The 19,980-nt window shown below is 39.4% G+C and overlaps 2 protein-coding genes across 7 annotated transcripts; both read left to right on the forward strand.

Moving 5' to 3' along the window:
* The first annotated feature begins 1,834 nt into the window (after positions 1-1,834).
* On the forward strand, positions 1,835-10,390 carry LOC127373661 (gap junction gamma-1 protein-like). 2 transcript variants are annotated; one of them, XM_051418324.1, is made up of 3 exons: positions 1,835-2,113; positions 3,141-3,211; positions 7,334-10,390. In XM_051418324.1, the coding sequence occupies exon 3, from the start codon at positions 7,387-7,389 to the stop codon at positions 8,761-8,763; it is 1,377 nt and encodes a 458-aa protein (XP_051274284.1). In that variant the 5' UTR covers positions 1,835-2,113; positions 3,141-3,211; positions 7,334-7,386; the 3' UTR covers positions 8,764-10,390. The 2 variants fall into 2 exon arrangements, with proteins under 2 accessions (XP_051274284.1, XP_051274285.1); XM_051418325.1 differs by having other exon boundaries at positions 7,487-10,390.
* A 330-nt stretch (positions 10,391-10,720) lies between these two features.
* On the forward strand, positions 10,721-18,364 carry dbf4b (DBF4 zinc finger B). 5 transcript variants are annotated; one of them, XM_051418335.1, is made up of 12 exons: positions 10,721-10,862; positions 11,830-12,031; positions 12,661-12,852; positions 13,131-13,181; positions 13,292-13,361; positions 13,598-13,662; positions 13,909-13,945; positions 14,094-14,139; positions 15,216-15,344; positions 15,500-15,638; positions 15,735-15,868; positions 16,001-18,364. In XM_051418335.1, the coding sequence occupies exons 2-12, from the start codon at positions 11,882-11,884 to the stop codon at positions 17,541-17,543; spliced, it is 2,556 nt and encodes an 851-aa protein (XP_051274295.1). In that variant the 5' UTR covers positions 10,721-10,862; positions 11,830-11,881; the 3' UTR covers positions 17,544-18,364. The 5 variants fall into 5 exon arrangements, with proteins under 5 accessions (XP_051274295.1, XP_051274298.1, XP_051274297.1 ...); XM_051418338.1 differs by having other exon boundaries at positions 10,723-10,738; XM_051418337.1 differs by having other exon boundaries at positions 10,747-10,862; positions 11,833-12,031.
* The last annotated feature ends 1,616 nt before the right edge of the window (positions 18,365-19,980 follow it).

The following is a 19,980-nucleotide window of genomic DNA, read 5'->3' on the forward strand; positions in this document are numbered from 1 at the left end:
ATGAGTTATCTGCTGAAGCTGAAACAGTTGAGGAAAACTGAGGGGAGCCCATGCAGTGTGCGGTATAATAAAATACTTTATCTTGTGGGGCATACAAATTAGGGCCAGTGTGAAGGATTTAGTGGCCTCAGGCGGTGAATTTTCTGAATTTTCACGAGTTCTGAAGTTTGTAGGAAACTCACAAAAAATGCAAAAAGTTCCTTTAACCTTTTTTTGGTAAAGCGGCACTTTAGTATCCCACCTACATGAAGTTAAGGGACTTACAGATACATATTTTTTAAAAGATTGGTCAAAATTGAAGCTGCAGAGGCCGAGATATCCTAACTTTTAATCTGCTTGCCTTGTTCCATTTCCGGTGTTATCTTTTCTAGATATCTGCCACCACAGATATCAGATTAACAAAATAATCTGATCAAAATTACATTCGACATTAACTAGCTAACAACTAACTGTTGTCGTATTTATGTTGAAATATTTCCAGAGCTCTCACGCTAACTTATCAATACATTGATGTAACTGCAATGACAATATTATAATTTGTAATAACAAGCCCATGTCGTTGAGCGTTCACACCTAACTACACAACACAACGCAAAAGTTAAAATACAAAATGATGGAGTTGGGGCACCTCTTTGTTAACTGGGCCCTCATCTTTAACCCTTCACACTCCCAAGTTTGTACACAGGTTGATCAAATCATCAGGATTATTTTATTAGCACTTTAGAAATCTTCCATAAGAACTGCAGATGACATTATACGGCTGTTTTTATTTTAGCATACTGAGTAGTATTCTCCATGACGAGTAAACTGACCTTTATGTGTAACATTCATGGGGTGCCCCTTTAAGGCAGCTTGCTGAAGACTTGATAGAAGGTAAAAAGGCTCCTGATGAAAACAAATGTCAGGGATCCACGATTTGTATCCAAAGCCCGATGGAAGAAGATGAAACAAACTGTTGGTGTCTGCTCAGTCTCAGACTCTGTCTAAAGACAACAGTGTGGTAAATATATGTGTTGTCTGACAATTTTGCCGTTCTCATAAAGCCTTGAATCATGATCGACCGTTTGTGCAGCCAGAGAACTACAAGGAACTGGAACCTTAGCATTCTTTGCAAAAGGGTGTAGGAGTATTTATATGATTAACAACACATTTTTGTACATGCTCTGCTGCACTAAGCTAATCATACCATCTCTGTGCACTGTTGATAAAGTAGCACCGGTGTATGTACCCTGTCTGGAGTGGATAAATCTGCCATCTAAAGATAAAAGTCTTCATTTGTCACTAGATAATCTTCCACATGTTCTCAAGGACAGATAGACATGGAGGAAGAGATAGGTTGTAACCTTATGTGGCAACAGAATAATGGAATGCATCTGTGCAGTGCTTTTAAACAGTACTAGTAGAACTGGTATTTCCCACATGATTAAGACTCCTTTGGCACTGCAGATACAAAAGGGTGAGGTATGTGGTCAGGGATGCAATGAGAAAGAAATGCAGGTGTGCCAGTTCGCCTGTATTTGACCATGACAGTGCATTCTTTAAAAAAAAAAAAAAGACCATATATCCCCATATTTTAGATTAATTTGATATAGAAAGTTGTGAGTTTTGCACAATGGAGACTGGAGAGTTATATATATATTTTAAAATTATTTTATAACAATGTCAATATGGAAAACCTTATTTATAATGTTGAATAAACTTTCTCATTCGTTGTCTTTCTGCCTCTCTCTCTCTCTCTCTCTCTCTCTCTCTCTCTCTCTCTCTCTCTCTCTCACACACACACACACACACACACACACACACAGAAGCCCCTCCTTGCCTTTCACCAGCCCGTTTGTCTTCCTCTGCTCTCAGAATCAAGCTCTCTCTCTCTCTCTCCAGCCCAGACTCCAGGATAAAAAAGTCAATTTTAACAGTCTAATTAGTGAGAACTACACTCACTTAAAACTTTGACTACATTTTTACGAGTGAACGTCAATACTGAACTGTTTGCTGTAATTCGGCGATGAAGACTGTTGTTACCTCTGCAACACAGCCGGTTGATTTTGTGAAGTGTTAACGTTGATCCAGCTTTCAGACGGAGGGGAACGGCGCCAAATGTGCCTCTCATAAGGTGAGGATGCTGTGGTGAATTCACACAAATGTATGTCGGTCTCCTGTAACTTGTAAAAGTATGTTTGAGGTAAATAAATACTAATAGATTGTAGGGAAAATTGGGGTTTGCCTGTTTTCCAGGTCAATTCCGATTAATTTTGACCAAACAAAACTGTGGTTCGGTTACTTAGTTACCTGCAGATTAGATTCACTTTGTGTATTTATATTTTATTTTACAGGCTTTTAGAGTTACTATAACATGATAAATGTACTTGGTAATATTTGATAGGCATTAATACGCATTATAGCTACAACATATTTTAGATTTAGAAGATTTAAACAAAAGAACCTCCTCTATAAACGTTTGGATAGCTTTTCCTTATCGGTAGCTTAACATTAGCTTAACTTTGCTAGCATCCACAATGATGTCCCTCCAGATGTGGTTTCGGTCCAGTGTCTGAAACTAACCTTTAATCTTTTTAAATTAGTTGTTTAGTCCATAAAATTACCTAAATAAAGTGGAAAAACCACAATAAAATGTCCAATGTCTTGTTTTATTTGACCAGGAGTCCGAAGCAAATCAGTGTTATAAAACAGAAAAAGGCAATTAATCAATCAATTATTAGAATAGGTGGCTATTAACTTTATGTCCAGTTGATTCATTGATTATTCATTGTATTTCCTATATCATCATCTATTTATCATTTAGTGAATTGTATGTATCCTGTCAGTCCATATATGTTTCTGTTTGTATAATAATTATTATTATTGTAGTTTCTTTTTTTGGGTATTTGATTTAAAAAGCTGTTAAACCTTTACAGTGTTTTTTCAGCAGCTAATGAAAAATAAATGATTAGTAATTGGAAGAATTTATAGGCTTAAACTTTGCCAACTGTAACGATTTTAAACTAGAGGCAAAAGCAGAGTTATTAAGTTAAAACATATATGTGCTATTGGAAATCACCATGAAATGGTCAATTAACAAGTCTGTCAAATATACTAATGAGGAATCGGATTTAGCCGTGTTATCTCTGTTCACTTTGCAGGCACATGGAGTTTGAAGTATCTCTGAATTCTGGTCGGGAAAACGAGGATAAGAAGAATAAAACAAAAAGAGGTGATGATAACGTCAGTACGCAAAATATATAGAAATATGATTTAAATGTATAAGACCTTGTGCTGTAAGGACACCCAGATTTAGAACATGCTATTTTTTAAATTATCTTTTGATTATAGTAGTTGACGAGGAGGAGGAGGAGGAGGAGGAGGAGGAGGATCAGTTTAATTTAACCACTTGGTTAAGATAAACTCTAAAAACCTGCTGGAATCTGTCAAAGATGGTTTAGAATCAACTTAATTACTATAATAAGTAAGATGCCCTTGTACAAAGTTCTTCAGTTGTTGTAGTAATAGTGAGTAGTTATCAGCTCTTTTTAGCTGGATGATTGATTACTTATGTAAGCATAGTGTACTTGAATTGGCTTCTTGGGCATGACAGATTAGCCCCTAGCCCCACACTAGGGGCTTGTGTCTAGATCACGTTATGTTATGCATCTTCTGTGTGTGGTTTGACATCTTTGAGTAGATGGCCCCTGTACTGGCTGATGCTGAGTCTGAAGTTTGGATAATTACACTTGCAGTCCTTCGTTGTAGCTTTTCCTCAGGACACACCATTGTTTTATTCGAGTTAGTTTGCCTAGACTTATGTAACATGGTAATGAAGGCATTGTAAGCAAACAAATTTTTTATCTGCCTGCCTTTGTTCTTTATTTTCGGTCTTTATTGCTACTCATTGGGTAGCCTGACAATCCTGCCCCCAGCTTGCTTGTTGGTCTGAATTCCTGTTGTAGTTGACTGATTGGCCGGCTCCCAGGCACAACATGGAACTTCCTTTAGGTCTGCTAGTTATTACCACCAGATTTTACTTTTGTTCCCCTCTCTTCATCTGCACTAAATGCACAACAATATAGTAAATCCAGTGTTGGGGCATCTTTGTGGCCTAGACGTGTATGCTGCACGTTTAAGTGCTCGCACCAATTTTGTATATGCAAGCCCACATACTAGCGCCATCTTAATGCGCGTCATGGATTAATGTGTGTCCCTGGATCAGCACGTCAAAGCTATTTCCTTTTGTTATCTTGACATGACAGGCGTTTTCTTACATTCAAGATGCTGACCATGTGGTTGCAGTGTGTCTGTTTTGAGTCCATCCAGGGACCTTTCTTGAATGTCATTTCCTCTACTCAGTCAGCCTTCTAGAAATAACCCGAAAAAAATCTACTTAAATAAAGAAATACCCCCTAAACTATACTTTAAAAAAGGAAGTGCAGTGTTAGCAAACTACAAACTTTACAGTCACCCATTTACGTTAATAGTGGGTGAGTGTTTCATACTCAAACGATAGATTTTGGGTGTAGCATCACTTTAACTGCTCTGAAGGAAACCACGAACCTTCACATTCACAGCCTGAAGCCTTCTTAGATAGGCATGTACAAGGCTGTCTGCTCTTTAAAGTTGCACTCCTCAAATAGTTCTTTTACTGGCACTGTAGGAAACTGGAGGCTGTTGGTCTGGGGCTGGAAGACATCTGGGGAAAATATACTGCATCACCTTCAGGCATTCGATGTAGCAATACTAGCAACTTGGGCCATCGAGCTGTAGTGAACATGTTTAATACACTACACTAGTTGTCAAAATCTCCACAGGGTACATTAAGATTTAGTAAAAACATGAGCAAAGTTTTTATTTTTGAGTTATTACTTTATTTCAAAATTATCCGTTAGACCTGAATCTGTTTTGTGTTACATAGGATTGTTTGACTTTGACGAGGGATTATCTCTAGCAGCATGATTTGCTTTGTTGATGAGCTGAGCTGAAAAATTAGAAATCTTGAATGATTTTTTCCCAGTTTCTTGCAATCTGCGAGACCAGTGTTTGGGTGGTGATAGCTGGGCTACTGGGCCTCTAAATAGTACATTACACAACATTGCCAGATGTGCGGTTTTAGAGGGCATGTGACTGTTAATGAGACAGAGTGAGACATGAGGAAGCATGTTAACAGCAGCTGGTTTCATAGGGGTTTTGTTTTTTGATAAAGAATGTCACACACTGACTCAATGTGACAGTGTGTCAGTATGCCTATAATGAACAAAGTGTCAGTGAGAGATATAGTCAGTTGCATGGCATCAATAAAAGTGAGGGCACACTTGTATATTGTGCACTTTAAAATTGCATTTACACTTTTATATATACATTTTAATTTTGGGTTTGTAGTTTTGCATATGAAAGATAAAGTCACCTTGTAATTTATAATAAATAATCAAAACAAATTAGGGCAGCAATTAACAGTTATTTTCATTATCAATTATTGTTTTGATTACTCAGTTAATTTGTTTATTTTTATAAAATGTCATAAAATTGAAAAAAGCATCACAAATTCTCAGAGCCCACAGGAACAAATGCAGATGTGTTGTTTTGTTCGAACAGTCCAAAACAAAAGATATATTCAGTTTTAAGATATAAAACAGAGAAAATAAAATCTCACATTTGAAACGTTTTTATTATTGAAAGATTTTCCAGAAAATACTAATTATAAAAGTTTTTCATTTTCTGCCGATTACTAATTGATTAATCATTTCAGTCAGAACAGTAAAGCCCGTGTTACGTTTTCATGTGTTCAGACCTATGGAAATAACCAGAATAATAAAAATTTGCCAAATTGTGTATCACACTAAAATAAAAACTGCAAGCTGATTGAAAGAATAGCTTTTGATTTTAGACTTAATAAACACACATATTTAGCTAAAAACAGTATAACAACATAACTGACTTCATACAGTCTCAGAACAACCTCAAGGTTGTTCCTTTAACACCTGACCTCGTTTGGCTCAGTCTCTGTCCCCTACTGGTAGATGGATATCCAGTGCTTTTTATTATAAGCAACCATGTTCTGCATGGTTGCTTATAATAAAAAGCACTTCATCTTAAAAACTATCCAAAGAAAATGTCGATCATCAAACGTAGACACACACACATATCACACTCGTTGGGATGTCTGCAGCGTAAGGTTTGGGCAGATGGATGTCTGCAGGTTAAACAGAGTTCTTTCAGGGTTAGATACAGTATGAGATAGTCTAGTTAACTCGAGGAAAAAAAGGATTTTATCATCTAAATTGGACTGAGAGGAAAATATACTCTCTACTCTAATTTCAATTATGCAGTCATTTCATTCTTTGCGAGCCATTTAGTGTTCTGCTGCCTCTGAGCATCCCTGTACCCCAGCCTAATTACAGCACAAAGAGTGTGTGTTAGGCTGGAGCTGAGCCATATTTAAAGCTATTGGTAGCCCATATTGTTGTGTTAATGTTCTTTGTCTGCATTTTATGTGAAGACCAATATGTAAGTAAAGACACATTTAAAACTAAAACAGCTTAATCTCCACAAATCCCTTAAATTAGTACCAATGAAAGCTTACACACTGTCAGTGTAGTACTTATATCCTATCACAGGAGTGTAATGTTAAGAAGCTGTTAATGTCATATTATGAAAATACTAACATTGTCTTATATTAATGCATTAATGTGTCATTATATATAATCAGCAAATGGCTTTACTCTATTTTTTCCTGTGAGTTCCTGACACATTCAGGAGGGGTAGAGAGTGGTAGCCACATTTAAAGTTAATTCAAATGCAGGGTCATTCAGTTAACAATAGCAATTATGGTTAGACATTCCATTGTTGTCGTTACTCTTCCCTGTGTGTACCAATGCCAAGGGTATGTTTAGACATGAGCTTTAGGGCACAGCTATTAAAAGAATCAAGGATAAACGTGTTGTTATTGTGGAGAAATGCACTATTTGATAACCGTGTATACTTTCGCTAAAGACAAAGTGCTTGGAGCTGAAATACTTTGTGAATACAGCAGAAGAGTGTATGATGTCTTTATTTGTAGAATTAAAACGTGCATATTTCTTCTGAGTGTGGGAAAGAGAGACAAATTCAGAGACACACACAGAAAGACAGGTTAATAAATATTCTTTTTTTTTCGTTTTTCTCTCCACATATCTAATACTGTTAAGATGTTCTTGGCAGATATTTTGCTTGTCTTTAAATGGCATAAATATTTAACCATAAGGAGGTCTATACTATAATATAAGCAATTATTATTACAAATGTAGATATGTTCCTTGAAGTGTTGCATGCATGGCAGAGAGGTTAACCATTTCTGCTCTCTCCACAGGGGAGTAACAGGAGGTGTATGTTGCCTCTCACTGTAGTTTCCCTGCCACTACCATGAGTTGGAGTTTCCTGACTCGGCTGCTGGAAGAAATCCACAACCATTCCACATTTGTGGGCAAGATCTGGCTCACTGTTCTCATTGTTTTCCGCATAGTGCTGACGGCCGTAGGAGGTGAGTCCATCTACTACGATGAGCAGAGCAAGTTTGTCTGCAACACAGGCCAGCCAGGCTGCGAGAATGTCTGCTATGACGCCTTCGCTCCACTCTCCCACGTCCGCTTTTGGGTTTTCCAAATCATTCTGGTCGCCACTCCTTCACTCATGTACCTGGGCTACGCTGTCAACAAAATTGCTCATGCAGAGGAGCAGGCAGACAGTGGCGGGGGGAGGGGCTTTTCACAGAAGAAACCCAAGAAGCACTATCTTGCTGGCAGAAAGCAGCACAGGGGCATTGAAGAGGCCGAGGACGACCAAGAAGAAGACCCAATGATCTATGAAGTGGCGGAGGAGAGTGATGATGGTGGAACAGCAAAAGGAAACAGGGGTGATGGACGAACGAAGGTCAAGGTGCGCCATGATGGGCGCCAACGTATCAAAGAGGATGGACTGATGCGGATATATGTCCTACAGCTCTTGGCCCGCTCCTTGCTGGAGGTGGCTTTCTTGTGTGGACAGTATGCCCTGTATGGATTTGCTGTGCCCGCCAGCTACTCCTGCTCAACCCTGCCCTGTCCTCACAGTGTGGACTGCTTTGTGTCACGTCCCACTGAGAAAAGTATCTTCCTCCTCATCATGTACACAGTCTCTCTGCTCTGTCTGGCACTAAATATATGGGAAATGCTTCACCTGGGCATAGGAACCATCTGTGACATCGTACGCTCCCGCCACGTGCAGCTCCCCGACGATGAGCTGTACGGGTTGACGCGAGGACAAGGCGCTCTTAATGAGGCAGGGTTGAGCGGAGAGGATTACAGCAGCTACCCTTTTTCTTGGAATGCACCGTCAGCTCCACCTGGGTACAACATCGCCATCAAGCCTCCTCTGGTATCTACAGGGCACCACGAGCAACCACTACCCATCACTGATCTCACTAATGCCAAGATGGCGTGCCAGCAGAACCACGTGAACATTGCCCAAGAGGAGCGGCAGCAGTACACCAGTAATGATGAAAACCTGTGCAGAGCAGGGATGGGAGATGCCCCCAGATGTGTTCATAAGGACACTTGTCAGGCTCAGAACAGGCTGGAGCCTGACAGTCAAGCCTACAGCCAGCCACAGAGCCACAGTAATAACCACAGCAAGCCTCACCGTGAACGTAAACACCGGCAGGCCTCCAAACACACCTCCAGCAAGGCAGACACAGACAGAGGCAGCAGGAGCACCAGCAGTAGCAGCAAATATGGAGTCATAAAAGGTTCAGAGTGGATCTGAAATAAACTGTGACTTGTGTTTTTTTTTTTTTTTAAACAACGTAGATCCTTCTCAGACACACAGTATTTACGTTTATGTGTGTTCATACTGTGGATACGGCACCCAGTTTACATTCTAGTAGTGGTCTAGTATTCATATGATTTAAATAGTTGTAAGTGATTGTTAGTGTCAGGATCTACCTTGTACCAGTCCACTGATAGCTCTCTCCTCTGAGGATCTAGCAATGAATGGAAATTACCCACAAAATTAAAAACCTAAACAGTCCCAGAGATAATGAATGGTACATGTTAATGCAGATATATTACAGATATACAGTATTACAGTGATTCTAATGCAACATATTGATTTAGGGCTTAAACAACTCACTGATTAGTTAATTGTTTAAGTCATTTCATTCCACATTTCAACATTCATCACTAATGGGACATTGGGATTTATGGGCATTTTTCTTACATAAACTAAACAATGAATCGATAAATTCAATAGTTGCAGCCCTATTCTGATTACAGTTTACACAAGTATGCACAAATGTTTGGTTTTTTATCAATAAATATAATAAATAATATGTTTATCCTGTATTACAATACAAATTTGGTCTAAAAGCATTGGGGAAAATGGAAAAAATATTTATTTATGTTGAGCGTCAGCTTGTGACTGAGACTAAGGTTTTAACATAGTATATACACCGTAAGTATTCAAGTTTAAGTAGCCTTAAACCTCATCAGTACAAGATAGATTCTGCTAGTAATATGTAAATGACACTGAAGATAATGTAAAGGGGATGAGAAAAGATGTAACCCTTTAAGTGTGTGACAAACCTGGAAAACTGTTTGTTGTCGCTGTGTTCAACATTATATGACAGTGGAGTAAAAGTATCATAATAACTTTGTATATTTTGTTTAATCGATTTTGCAAGAAGATGCTGGTGCTGTCTTTGTTTCCCTGAGAATATGCAGACGCTTCCACGCTATTACCTAAGGTGCCTTACTTATAAAAGTCAAAGTCTCGCTTCTCATTGATTCTGCATCATTTTAAGTACAGCTGTTGATTAAGTCATTGTTTTCTACAAACTCTCCTCATCACTATGGGCTGAAAAAAAAGACATCCTACTGTCTATGTGACTAGTTTCATTACCATCCAGTGGTTAACCTTTGAATATTGTTTCTGAATATGCTAAATTTCATTGATATTTTCATCAAACCAGGTTTGTTTACCAGCCATAAAGAAAGAAATAGAATATGTTTTCAGTAGGTAAGGTTACAGTGTTTCTGTGTCATTTCTTTTGGAGAGAGAGACAGGTGTCTACAGATTTGGAAATATATTGGTCAGTGGAAGTATTTGGCGAAATTGTTAGCCTCTTATTGTCAAGCTGTTACAATTGTTGACACTTGTTTTGTTTGTTTGAAGTTCATGCTATGGAGGTTTTCTCAACCAGTTTTACATAATCTAGATTTACATTTCCAGGCCTGGTATGAAGAGTTCAATGTCATTAATACATACTTTTATTTTCAAAACGAAATGTCATTAAGGTTAGCCCTTTGCGGTGTGCCAGTGTTTTTGTGAAAAATATTTTTCTAACCAAAAAGTGCATGTTTTGAATAAAGAATTGTTACTAATTGGAAAGCTTTATTTGTCTACTGGTCTTTGTCTTACATTTAACAGTTTTGGTGTCATGACAGTATAAAACACAGTGTATACACAGTATATATATATTTTATATATATATATATTTTTTTTATATATATATATATATATATATATATATATATATATATATACATGTAAAACATATGGGTTACAGTTTGTTCTTTTTTGCTCACTGAGATTACTGCATTAAAAGGAACGATGCCCCCTGCTGGGCAGGAAAGGATAAAATATGAACAATTTCCCCCTTCAATTAGGTTTCATTTTTATGTCGAAACTTGAGCACATGAGCAGCTGGATGAAACTGCTGGGTAGTCAACATAAACTGATGGTGAGCAATGGTTTAAATGTACAAGTCTGATAATTAATGAACTGATAATAAATAATACTGATACGCTCAGCTGGTACTCCAGAGATGTGCTCCTGCACACACAAACAGACACTATTGATTAGAGGTGAGTCATGTTTACTTTCTACCTGGTATATTGCACTACTTCCACCTCTTTAATTCACAAATTTACTGTTTTAGCTGATGTTACTTCTTCTCATTTTGTGTTTGCGCTCTTTTCGCTGTCCAAACTACAAAAAGCATACATGTACATATGTATACAGTTACACGCTTGTCGCCAACTGGGCTATTTGTATTATTATGGAAATTATTTCCAGAAAATAGGATAAAAGTAATAAAGTACATCCTTCGTGTTGCGTTTAGGATACTGTCGGAGCCTTGCGTAAATGTATAAATATGTGTTATCGATTTAGAGAAAGAAGTACGTTGATACTAGAGGATTATTTGTACGGAGCTGCCTGATAATAAAACTGAATTATAACTGTGTTTCACTTCAGTACTAAAGTACAAAACAATACTATTTAAATCGCTGACAAGAAAAAAACCATCAGATGTGGTCTACACGTGAACGCAGCGTTTTACCGGACGTGACGTCGACTGCACGTTCACGTCTCTGCCAGTGTTTTTTTTAAAAAAGCGGCGGTTGCTCCTCGGCCACCTTTTGGTTGAATCCATAGCAACAATTCATTTATCGCAGTTATCCAGCGCAGTTACAACACGTAAGTTTGTCTGTATTTCGTCCCCGATGCCGCGGGAAACGGTCGAAGAGACGATTCATCCACATTAAAAACTCCTTTTGTTGTTCAGACGTTGCTTATTTTACAGGAGAGCTACCTAATCACACTTTAGCTCGTTGCTAACCGTTGTAGCAGTAGGTGCGTGCGCTGCTCTGTTGTAGTTTGGTAGTTTACTTAAGACCATAGAGAAGAAAACCACATTGTTACTTTTTATGTTTTGGGTTTTGTTTTTTAAATTTGCTCTCTGTCAAATGTTTTTAATTATATTTGTATTCAGTCAACACAAGTGCCTATATTTACTTAACACCGGTGTTTTTGTTGTCTTTGGTTTTAAAGTAGGATCCTGGTGTTTTTCTGTGAAGTGAAGCTTCTTTACTGCACCAGGATCATGCAGCACCAGCAGTATGCAGAGGAGAGAGGCCTTCTGGGCTCACTGTGTCCTGGGCAGAAGAAGCTGGAGGGGAAGACCTTCTACCTGGACAGTGTGAAGAAACGCTCAACCACCCTGCTTTTGGAGACCATATCTCTTCTAGGAGGGGTAAGCCTGTGTGAAGATTGGTTATTGTTTTTATAATATGATTGTAATCAGGTTTTGATCCAGGCACTGACATTTTAGGTATATAATATCATGCGAGAATTTGGCTACACCATCCAGTTGTCTGCTTTGCTTCCTTCAAAACCTTTTTGCTTCATCAGCAGAAATGTGGTGTTTTGGCTGTGTTTTGAAGAAGATCTAGTAGTTAAAACCACTACTAATGATAGATAGATAGATAGAAATAACATTTGAACATAAAATATGACAATTCTGTGTCTCTTTATAGTACTGATTGATTGTGAACTAGAATAAGACACTAAATTGCTCTGTCTATATAAGGAATATGGAGTAAAGTACTGATTGGAAATAAGTAAATAATATTCTACAACAAAGAAAATGTTTGTACTATTAATGATTTACTATCGATTTCTGATCATTTCAGTGAACAATGCATTGAAGGAGTAGCCAAATTGACAACATAAACAACACTAAGACTGTCATCTTGGTGAATTATGCACCTACTCAAGTTCAAGTTAGTTTGTCCAAGGACATGTAAATGTCTGACTATGATGGATGTCTCTAAGCAGAAACTAATAAGCACCTAATGTCTTTTTTGTCTTTCCTTTCTGAAGAGGATCGAGAGTTTCCTGCACAAGGATGTGAGCTTTGTTGTGACTGGAAGCCAAGAGTGCCTGAAGGACCAGAAGTGTACAGATGGCAAAGCAGCAACAAAAGGGACAAGTGAAGAAGCCCAACGTCCTATAATGACAAGAGAGATTATCCTCAGCAATGACAAACGACGACCAGGAACTCCTCGACCAGTGGTACTGAGCATCACTCATGCTGTTCTAAAACCTTTTACAGTGTACAAGTGTGTTGGTATTAAAGAAATATGCCTCGATACAAATTAATGTTATTGTGAATAGTGTAAATTCTCATATGTTTATATGAGAAATGCTACATATAACCATTCAAAAACATATTCTGACTTTGTATTGAATCTTATTTTCATCACTAACTTTGGACAATATCCCTCTGGCTGTTACTGTATAAAGTATAAGCTAGAATGAAAAACTTATATCTGTGCTATTTTTCCCTGCAGGCTTGTGGCAGCCGTGGGAAGGCCCTGCTTGAAAAAGCCATTCGCAATAATGTAAGTCTTCACCTACAAAATATGGTCTATCTTACTTATCTGTGGACTCTGCGTATTGGAGATATACTGACTTGCTTGGTTTCTTATGTTGACTTCATGCTGTCTTGTAGGAAGGACTGCGGAGAAGCAGTGTTTTGGCTAATGCCCGATCATGGGGAGTGAAGATTTTGTACGTGGATGGTATCCTTTTGACTAACTAGAGTGAAAATTAGAAGGAATTCCACAATGCTGGTGTGTTTACATCTATAGTACAGTGAACCTTTGCTTACAGCAGATGGCGCCACGCGAGCTCCTATGTTTTGTTCTGTGCAGCTGTTTCCTATAGATACATGCTGAATTAGAATTTGCTGTTAACCAGTAAAGAAATATCACAGAACAGTGTGAAAGTCTTGTATTGTTCCTTAATGTAGTATCAGATGTCCTTTTATATTTGAAACAGTTGACCCGAGAGAGCTTCAGTGTGACACACAAGAGGCCCGAGGTAAGCTGTCTTTACACTTCTCAAGATATCCAACTGTAGAAGCTTTACATAAAAGAATCATTTATGAATGAACTAGTAAAAAACTGTTCTGAAAAGACATTTTTAGAGGAATGGTAACATAGGAGGTCAATTAAAGAAGCTAAGGTTTATGAAGAACAAATATAAGAACCATTGAGACTGCTGTAATGTAATGTACATTTGCTTTAATATTAATGAATCTTATTTTAAACTTTTTTTTTAATGCAGAGGACTTACACCAAACAAGGTTGTCATGTTGTTAAAGGTGAGTTTATGTGTGTGTATATGTATATATATATATATATATATATATATATATATGTGCTGCTAATGTTTATTTACCAAAAATACAGTTTGAATGTGGGCTAATTTAGTTGTTTTTTTTGTTACTCTTCACTTCTCCTGATCTACAGCTGCAGCTTTGAGGGCTCCCTATCTTAAAATTGAAGACTTGTGCAGGTGAGTTTCATCCCTCATTCACTGCACGTTGCACTGTTTTCGCTCTAGCAGGGTGGGTTTGACTGCTTCTTTCTTGAACACGCAATCATTTTTTTAACCACCTCGAGCCTTGGAGACAATAAGACACTCTCATCTACATAGGGAACGGGTCCTCTTCCATGGAGGCCGGTATGTTGAACTGCCACGTTTCTACAGTAGCTCAGAACACTGGCTGTAGATGGGGCTTTTCATGTTTCGGGAGTTTTGTGGCCGCCATAGTTTCTCCTATACGCTGGCTGAGCTGCATTCAAATTGTTGCAATCTGCAACTTCACCTGTAGATGCCACTAAATCCTACACACTGGTTCTTTATTCCTCTGTTGTTGATTCCAGTTAATCAAGAAAGACAGGCTAGAATTTAGCAAAGCAAGGGGAAATAAATTTTTTAGGCCTGCCCAGGTTCATGTAATGGTTGTTTAGTATCAGATTAGATCCTTTTTTGCAGTACAAGCATAATGACAGTGAAACAACAATGGATGGCAGTGACTCGTCCCTGTGTTTCTGCCCTTCCTACCCCACTGGGCGCTAGCTTTGGAGGTTTGCATTTCAGCCCAGATGATTTTCTTAATTGAACCTGTTAAGGAGTCCCATCGTGTAATGTGACAAGCCCCCCCAGTGATGCGGCTCCCCAGGAGCCCAGAGCTCAAACGGATACGATTTCTATTCGATGAGGCTTTGCAAGCTCCACTGCGTGTTCCTGCAGAGGATCTCTATGTGCTAACAGGTCTTTTCATTTGCCCTCTCATTTCAGTTAATTGAAGTGCTCTGGCTAGTGCATTGGCCATGGCTAAGAGAAATTGAACCCATGACACCTGAAACATTTAAATATTAGCCTAGCAGGAGTTGATCTCAGATGTGTTATCTCACATTCAGTTTAGCAACATGGATTGAAAATATTTTCTATTTGGAAATGTGATATTTACTTTATGTAATATTCTTTTATATGCATTTAGATGTTCAATGTTACTCCTTTATTTTGTTTTATTTTTTTATTTAATTACATGTGTATTAATGTATGTTGTTTTGTTATCTAACCAGGAAATACAAGCCCTTGTACATGCACTCTATGGCCTTCCCCACTCTGTGGTACAAGGGCCGATTTAGTCCCTTTGAATCTCCTCCTCCTCAGTTGGAAAAGTGGACAGAGCAAGAAGAAAGTAAAAGAAGGTTTGTTGAACTATTTGAAGGATATGCAGTAGACCATTGTTTGGGTTAAAGTTTATTTCCTGTCTTGCACTGACGTAAGAATCATGCAACAGGAAATAAACTATTTAGAAAGTTTGCTTGATTGTTTATCATAATTGTGATTCATTCCTAATTAGGGAGAAGAAAAAAGTTGAAAGCAGCATTCAGGACAAACCTCCAACGCCACTCAGCTGTAACCCTTCACCTTGGCGGCCGCGGAAAAAGGACCTGTCTTACTGTGAATGCTGCCATCAACCCTTCACTAATCTGGAGGAGGTGAGTATCTTTAAGAATTACTTAATTAATTTATTTGCCTTCATTGTTGGTCTTATATTTACATATGTGGCGTGTGGTCTTTCCTGACCTTTGCAGCACTTGCAGTCTGATCAGCACCGTGCGTTTGTGCTGGATCTCTCGAACTATCGAGCGATGGACCAACTCGTGGCTGAAATGCTTCCGGGATTCGACCCCGATCCACCTCAACAATCAGAAGAAACGCTGACCCGGTGTGTTTTTATTAATACCTAGCAATGTCCTGATGTTGTGAAATTCCTGTAATTTGCTTTTTAACTTGACCACAATGGGTTTTCTGTGTTTTTAAGTGGAGAACTTTTGTATTTTCTGTGTCCTCCTCCTAGACCACCAACTCCCTTGCTCATCCAAGATGTCTGTGAACTGGAGCCTCTCACCGATGTTGAGGCGGAGCATGCTGTTCAAGCTCTGCAGAGACACGGTTCATCATTCAATGCTCACATCTCCAGCCCTACTGTGGGTCCTGTTTCCTGTGACCCAGCTAACCCATCACCAGGAGTTCAGTTTCCCTTCCCAAATCCAGCCACTCCACCTGCTGACATCCAGCCTTTCACCACAAACACAGACTGCCAGATCCTCGACAGCCACCCTCGCGCTTCAAGCCCAGTCATGCCTGTATTGAACGTTGAACCCCGAGCCCACGACTCAGCTAGCCAGCAGCCTAATACTCACCATTTCTTCCCCTGCCCTGACACGCCATGTCCATCCCCTGACCCTTACTCCCTGCCTCCTGTCCTCAGCCCACAAGTTCCTTATCCCTCCTGCATTATGGAGCCACACTGCCCATACTCAGACCCTCCTGTTCTCAGTCCTCAACTGACCACTGCAGAGGAGGCTGTGGGAGGACACACTTATGAAATGGACACTGCAGAAAGTGTGTCTCAGTTTCTCCCAGCGGTCACATTCCCACGTTGTCCCTCTATGGCTTTAACAAATACAGAAGGAGTAAAGGGATCAAACCAAGACAATCTTTTAGGATTTAGTGGCGTCATATGTTCCACCAGTGGTTTGGCGTGCGCTACACTGTTTTCACGTAGAGCTCGTTCCCTCCCTCGACAGTCAGCAACGACACCAAACCCCAAAAAGCGCTGTAGGTCAGCCAGCCCCCAACACAGCCGGAGCAAAAGGAGGAGGGTTACAGCGAAATTTGACCACAGGGGTAGCTGGACTGAACACGGGGATCAATCTGCAAAACCAGAAAGTGCCACTCTGACAAAACCAGAGGGCTGTTTATTTACCAGGACTGTATTATCTGACAGGAAACCTTGTCAGATAATACAGTCCTGTCCTAATACAAAGGTCTCTTCAACATGCACTGTGGAAACGAGTGATTTAAAACAGACGTTTACCATGTTTTGCGTTCCTACTGTACATAACTTCACACAGACATCAAATCAAATGGACATTTTAGGTCACGGTAGCACTTCTGTTGCAGATCAGCCATCACGGCCACTCTCAAAAGCAAAGACTTTTGATCCTCCACTTCAGTCCCCGAATGATAAAACTCTCAGCGCATTTTCCAGCCAAGACTCTCAACGCTCATTATCCCACTCCACTTCGGTGTGCATCGAATCAGCCCTCATCCCAGACTTAGCCACGCCATCATCATCAGACTCTGACTGGGAATGTGACCTGCTGTCACGGCTGGGACCGACCTCGACGAATACGCTGTTGCCCACTGAGCAGAACTGCGAGCTCGACAAGGAACTCCTCCACAGGCCGTGCACCTGGACGCACGACACCAGCTATGAGTCACGTCTACACACTGTACTTCAGCCGTCAACCCCGCCGACATCACTGTGTGGGGAAGAAATGGACCCCTCTGCTTTTTCCAGGACTGTGGTACAGATTGTCGAGGTTCAGCACTGATGTTTCTTTTCTCGATTGTTTTAAAGAACTGGAAGAACCACTAGTAAGACTTTGACTTTGCAGCTGCATATCCAACCGCAGGAAACAATGGGCAGCACTTAAGCTCTTCAAAATAAGAATAAATATTTAAAAATTGGTGCAAAGTTTTGCTCCTTTTTAGAGGTGAAGATTTTTATTTTTACTTTTATTTTTTGTGGTAGTAGACATTACTTAATGGATGCTGCTTCCCATGAATTTGAAGTGTCCATTCTCATTATCAACCCCCTAATCCCCCTCGTGCACAGAACCCTCAGCAGTTTCCTGTATGTCTTGCTGACTTGGGTCTTTGAGCAGCACTGTCCGGGAGCACGTGGTGGTATTGAGAATTTAATGAGGCTTTTCTGAAGGGGGGGCATTACTCAATTACTGTAAGTGCTGCGTCTGGATCAGATCCCACTTGCGCCGATGTTGGTGAGGCGTAAGTAGAGTGGAGAACTCGCACACAACCTGTGAGACAGAAAACTGATTAATGTCAAAGGGCTTTTCCTGCCTTTTGAAGGTTGGCCAGCGGACTTCTTTGTCAAGGAGAGACGACCGCAGCTACAGGGATGTTTATTATCTTCACATGTCTGTTTTTGAAGTGTAAGGTCACCTACCATTAAAGACTTGTCATTGCTCATCACAACAGACAAAACTACCAAAATGTCCAAAAATTGCACCTTCTTCTGAACATCTTGCATGGTCATTTAAAACAGATGCAGAGAGAAGCCGCACATGATTTCAGCAGTTCTGTGAAGTTAACTCTTGTACAGTGTTTTTAAATAAATGTTTTTAATCATAAACATTTCCTGTTGCATAGTCTATTAAATAACTGTTGCTCAGGTAAAGCAAAGTTAAGAACCGTTGGGGTATACTGAAGCTAAGTTTCCCCCCATTGTCTTATTAAATGCTGACTTTGCTCGTGGGCTAACAGAGCTAAATGAGGAGGGGAAGGATGAGGCAAGGACAACAGTGGGTCGATGTGTCCTCTTTGGCTCATCAGTCCAGCATTCAGCTGACACAAACAATATTTGATATCTAATCTCCAAGCCTTGTTACGTAACCCATAACCATCCAGATATGTTGGGATGAAGACATCCTTTGTATGGGTGCCCTGGCTAAAACCACAGCAGCTTGTCGACTAAGAAGGGGAAAACAGTCTTATCTTTGAACTTGGATATCTTTTCGGTTGTTGTGACCTGTATGGACTTTTTGGAAAGGGGAAAGGAATGTAGGAATGTGGGAATTGTGTCTTGTGTGGGTGTAATTTCCAACAGGAAGCTGAGGTTCAAGTGAGAAATCCAAAATGTTCTGGTCAAAGTACTTGGCACTCCCAGTTCACAAGATTCTGTGTGCAAGGTTGATGGATAGTAGTCATGTTTGATCATTAAAGTTATATTTTAATGTTAGATTATGTAACAAACTCAATTCAGCTGCTGTTTCCATGGTCAAGAATTAAGGTTGAGTCCAAATATAAAAGTGTACTAATTAGAAGAAAAGTATTTTATATTTAAAATATCAGACATTCAGCCAGAATTGCAAATAACCAGAGGTTTTACATCCTGTGTGATTTCTAATAAGGGATTAGCAAAATAATGTGAACTTCAGGGGACCAAAGGCATCAAAAAAACATCAAACAAAGTTAAATCGTCATGACTAAACAAGTAATAGTTGAATTTCATGTTCGGAAAAACAACATCCATAGGTATTATTTGAAGAGTTTAACAAAAAAAAGCTCAATTAATCTACTTCAGGACTGGTTTGATTGAGGTTGACTGACACAATTAGACAGGCAAACACAGGGTTAGTTTTGGGGTTAGCAGCCTATAGTGTAATAGAAATATACATTTTCTTACATTGTAACCCTCAAATTTTATCCTGGGACTCCTTTTTTGGGATCCAGATCATTGATTTTTAGTTGAACTGCACATATTTTTTTATCAGATTTACTTATGATTCATTACTAATGAACAGACAACAAAATATGCCAAAAAGCCAATTATTATTAAAAATAAAACCACTTTTAAACCTGTTACAAATAAGAAACTAATTCATCTTTTAATAATTAAAATGCATCCTAATGCTGAAACAAATACAATCTTTTATTATCAATATTATACTTTATAGTCTTTTACTGGATGTACCATCAGGTGTTTAACTATTGGGACCCCGGACCCGAGTTTTGGTGCCCCTCAGGTCTCATCAAAGCGCGTGGGTCAGCCCCGTAAAGCCCCACGTGCTGCCTGTTTCCAGGTCCACCGGTAACGTCAGGGCCGAGAGAGAGAGAGAGAGAGAGAGAGAGTGTGTGTATGTGAGAGAGAGAGAGAGGGAGAGAGTGTGTGTATGTGAGAGAGAGAGAGGGAGAGAGAGAGAGAGAGGGAGAGAGAGAGTGTGTGTATGTGAGAGAGAGAGAGGGAGA

This window comes from Dicentrarchus labrax, unplaced genomic scaffold (assembly GCF_905237075.1).
Source record: "Dicentrarchus labrax unplaced genomic scaffold, dlabrax2021, whole genome shotgun sequence".
Lineage (NCBI taxonomy): Eukaryota > Metazoa > Chordata > Actinopteri > Moronidae > Dicentrarchus > Dicentrarchus labrax.